At 34.5% G+C, this 5,022-nt stretch overlaps 1 protein-coding gene across 4 annotated transcripts in view; it reads right to left on the reverse strand.

The window, feature by feature from the left end:
- Drosha (drosha ribonuclease III) overlaps positions 1-5,022 on the reverse strand; it is a 127,478-nt gene that overhangs the window by 66,296 nt on the left and 56,160 nt on the right. For 3 of the 4 annotated variants that reach the window (XM_010605421.2, XM_010605418.3, XM_010605419.3), the window contains one exon: positions 847-971. In XM_010605421.2, the coding sequence (XP_010603723.1) occupies positions 847-971 (125 nt within the window). The remainder of the gene's footprint in view (positions 1-846; positions 972-5,022) is intronic. The other variant, XM_010605420.3, reaches the window with a different exon arrangement.

The raw sequence follows: 5,022 nt of genomic DNA on the forward strand, positions 1-5,022 counted from the left end.
TTTTTTTATTTTTTTTTTTTTTTTTTTTTTTTAGAGAATGGAGGAAAGAAAGAAGTACTTACACACTGCCTGGTTCACTGCTTCATACTTTTATCCAAAGGAGGAAAAAAGAGAACAAAACCCTTTAGCCTCTTCTAATATATGCCAGCCAGAACTGTATTTATGAATTGAAAATCTCCCATGCCCTTCTCCCATTAGAAATCCTTTTTTTTTTAAATTAAGTCAGGAAATGGTTTGCTTAACAAGATAGGAAATCCAAATATTCCAGAAGAATATAATGAAAATATTCCAGAAGAATATATCGATACTATCTCCATTCCCACATATTCTTATCTTTTCCCAGAAAAACACTAACCCAAATGTGCAAAGTAACATCAATTCTAAGAGTAAGAAGTCATGACTTCTACTATTAATACAACCCTTGACTCTACATAGGACCTTAAGCTCTTTTAAGATGCCCCAAAAATAGGCCTCTGTATATTCAGCAGTGCCAGGAACCAATATGGTACTACTTTCCTCTAGAGAGCACTGAAAAAATAAAAAATAGTAACAGCAATTTTAATGATGAGTTAGGAAAAGCTCTAAAACCATACAGGACTCATGTTGACCAAGATGGCAAAGAATAATATAATGAATAATAACTTCTTGCAGTCAAACAGGTAGAGAAAATCATTCTTCAGGAGCTACTGAAACTTGTTTCATTTGGTAACCTGAATATGAAAACATGGCTCATTTCAGGTCTTAATTTTTGAAAAGGAGAAACGTCCACTAAAAGGTAATCCTCTGCTAACTCAGCTGTTAGTAGAAGGTGAAATTGGCTAAGACAAACAGTGATAAATATCTTACTGTGGGTCTCCTGCATAACTCAACTGTGCAGGGCGTATCCCAAAGTGGACAATAATCGGAAAAGTAATCACATCCGGGTTAAACTGCTCACGATCCAGTTGATCAATGCGGACGGAACTTGGTTTCTAGAGGGAAAAAAAAAAGACATTTATTCCCATAAGTCTTTTAAGCATTGACTTTAACCTAAGTAGAGAAGGAATTAATCGTATTTTTTTTCTTGGAACGCCTTCTCCCCAAAGGCAAAAATGTCATTTAAAATCCTTTAGTCATAGCAGCTATACTGTATTAAAACTATAATGTCATCCCTGAGAATGAGTCTATGCCATTTGGCATAGTGAACAATGATTTTATCCTTTTCTGCCGTCTACACAGAAACCTTAAAAATTTAAACTTTTAAAAGGACACCTAGTCAGATAAAACTTTTTCTTAACCTCTGCAAAGCACAGGGGAAAGATTCCACATCACAGGGAAGAGAAGTGCAGGCATATTCTGGTTTAATTTCACTTTCCAAATGAATAGCTTACTTCTTCAGATTTATAGAGAGATGCCTCTATTTAAATTTTCCCCATTATTGCTTAGTGTGCCCTGTATATTTCTTTTAATTCTGTACTTTTAAATTAGAAGGTATTATAATAAAAAGAAAAAATATCAAATCGCTAAGCTTTTATATTATGTTCAAGAGGAACATTTTTGTATTTTAGCAAAGAGCCTTGTATGTTTTTTTTTCATGTCTAATAAGGGAGAAGTGAATGGCTGGTTCCTTCCAGACTATTTGTGACATGTCTTTCATCGTAAAAGTTTAAATTCATGAAAAGATGGTGAAATCATGAAAAATATGGTTTAGCAAGTTTCTTACTTTAAAAACTCTCAGGGCAGTCCCTAATGAGTGATTCACCAGCAGACTGTGGGCTTTTTGGCTCAGCTGCATTAGTAGCTACGGCTGCAGACACAACTGATGTACACAGAGACCTGTAAGCTTCATTCTGTCCCACAACAACGCCCAGTGACTAGAGTCTGGTTGCCAGTTGGTCTTCTTTGTCTGTGACAATGGGGTTTCCGTGCTAAAAATCAGGAAAGCTTCCTGGAACTGGGTCAAACCGGACTCCTATATACACCTGAAGCCCCAGTCAGCCATTTACCAAATCAACCAGGTGATGAAAAGTACAGGCTTGTATACATTCACACACATTGTTAAAAAAAAACAAGTTTTTAAAAAGAAAACATTTAAATGTCATTTAATTAAATAACCAAAATTTCACTGGTATTTAGAGAAGTGTGCCTCTGCTCTCAAAATTACGTGGAAAAGATACTGTTCACACCTAACATAAAATAAATGTACATTAACATGAGAACATTTTATTTGATCTAAGAATTATTTTCATTGATTTATGCATCAAAGTCGTAGGCTACATTTTTAAAAGAGGAACTGTGTAGTCAAAGAATGCTACTGACTTATTCATGTTTCTGTGATTTTTAAACACCACTCTATGATATCAATAGTGTAAATAGTAACCTAAAGTATCTATAGTCGCCAGGAGCAGTAGCACAAGCAAGCCTGCAGCTACTCTGAAGGCTAAGGCAGGAGGAGTTTAAGATCAGCCTGCACAGCATAGTAAGGCACCCCATCTCAAAAATTTTTAAAAAATAATATAAAAGGAAAGGGAAAAAGATCTATAGTATCTCTAAAGTAAGAGGGGTGTGGGGGAAATAAATTCTAGACTCTGGCCTTAACCTGCAACATCTATCACACTATCTATCCAGTATGAGAATACAAACAGTCTCGCTAATGACCAAAGTATTCCCTGGCAGAGGCAAAGTGCTTCGTGAGGAAGATTAATTCTTTTAAGGTCTGCAACAATAAAGTATTTAATGTGACCATAATGGCTTGGAAAATTTAATAAATTTCCCAATATTCTTGCTACTGGGCAACCTTTCAAAGCAAGTAATGCAGAAGATAAAATAGTGTCAGTTTTACCTTGCCATACTAGTAACTTGTACACTTTTCAAGAGGATGTAATGAAAGGATGCTTCCATGATACTAAACTATTTTCAAATAAACACTAAAAAAGAAGGAACTTCTTCCACATGTACCTAAATCTGACACCCCAACTTACCTTTCCTAATTCATTTCTGATTATTTCCCATTATAAATCTTTCCTCCTGACTAGTCTCATCTCTTGTCTTCAAAACTGGCTTTGTTCATTTCAAGTTTATGTATTAATTGTGCTAATAATCAATACAATTTCTCAATTTCTCTGAGACCTCACAGTAGTGTTTATGAAGCACTTCTGGCAGGCCTAGCCCAGTGATCTCTCCTGAGAGTACAGACTTTACAGACTGGAGCTTAACATTTATCCCAGATGCCTTTCAGATATATATGCTGAATATCATACATAAGCTTCCCTAGCACTGACTCATACAATGGTCCTCGGCAATCAATGACTGAATGATGATGGTGACAATGGCATCTGTGCCACTGGCTCAAAAACAGACAATGGTAATCAGAAGCAGTTGGGGATTTCTTTAAACTGCAAACTCCTAGATCCTCACTGCCTGCACATATGGGCTGAGTCAATCATGTTTTTTCTGTTTTGGGTGGTACTGGGGATTGAACCCAGGACCTTTGCACAGAGCTACATCCCAGCTCTTTATTTACTTTTTATTTTGAGACAGGGTCTCACTAAATGGTTAAATTTCTGAGACTGGGCTCAAACTTGCCATCCTCCCAGTGTTCTGAGATTACAGATGTGTGCTAGCAGTCCTGGCTCCTTTGTGTTTTGTTTTTTGTTTTGTTTTATTTCGTTTTTTTTACAAAGCTCTCCAACTGATTCCAGATTGCAGGAGAACTGAACAATGCTATGGAAGGAATCCTAGAGTAAAGGTACTCCTGAAGTGTTCCGCACAGAACTAAGATGAAAATGTATGTCTCTCACCACCATCGTCCCACCCTCTGACCCAGGTCTAAGGGAATAAAAATGCATGTAACTGTTTAAAGAAAATAAAATTTGCAGTCTTACTCTCATAGAACTACTCCGTATTTCTTTTAAAGTTACTTTAATAATTACTTATGTGGCTTAAGGATATAAGGGTAAAAACTGTACTTTTTTGTTTTAGTTTGAAGAAAGTCTCATTTAAACATATTTTTATTAATTCACTTTCTGAATTTGTTTAAAGTCACCAATATTAGCTGGAATGTTTTATTTGCAAATAGTAACATTTTGTTTGTGCGGATGTTACTATTATACAACAAAAAGTAGATCCAGTTTGTTTTATGAATCAAGGCTATTAAACAATTAACAGCTTTAAAAAACGAAAGGGCACAGCTTTGTTTAAATAGCTTATTCTGTTTCCTTACATAGATGTATTTTAATTCTCTTTCTATAAAATTTATCTCAGTAAGATGCCAATATATAATTATTTTATGAAACAATAACATAAAGAAAAAATTCCTAATATAATATAAGGAAAGTTCTATGTTTTATATGAGAGAATTGGGGTTTTTTGTTTTTGTTTTCTCCTGGTACTGGGCATTGAACTGGAGGTTTCGCGCCTGGTAGGCAAATATAGTCTTTTCTTTTTTTCAAAGACAAGGTCTCACTAAGTTGCCCAAATTACCCTTAAACTTGCAAATCCTCCTGCCTCACTCCCCTACTCTGGGATTATATGCAACACTGTACCTGGGTAGAATCTACTTCTTAAAAAAACAACAATTAAGAGGCAAATAAAAGTATTAAGCATTTGTAATATTATAGTGAAAGATATATTTTAAAAGAACAAATGTCACAAAAGAAAGTCAGACAAAGGATACTGTATGTATATGTTAAGAACTGAATATCCCATCATCCTATTATATGTATAGTTGAGTTCTAGGGCTGGGGATTTAGCTCAGTGGTTCTGTGGCCTGCCTCGCAAGCCCAAGGTCATGAGTTCAATCCCCGGTACCAATAATAATAAATAAAAAATAAAGTAGATTATAGTTGTTCTCATATTTGTAAGTTTTTATATATACTTCCATTGAATAAACAATTAAATGAGAAAAAAGAAGTTATCAAAAGAAAATCTGAATAGACAATAAATGTTTAAATTATCAATTTTTACTGGAAACTAAAAGAAATTAAAAAATTGAACTAAATAATAAATTCTTTTTTTTTTTTTTTTTTTTTTTTTTTTTGTGTG

This window comes from Fukomys damarensis, unplaced genomic scaffold, assembly GCF_012274545.1.
Source record: "Fukomys damarensis isolate Sample0158 unplaced genomic scaffold, DMR_v1.0_HiC HiC_scaffold_1, whole genome shotgun sequence".
Lineage (NCBI taxonomy): Eukaryota > Metazoa > Chordata > Mammalia > Rodentia > Bathyergidae > Fukomys > Fukomys damarensis.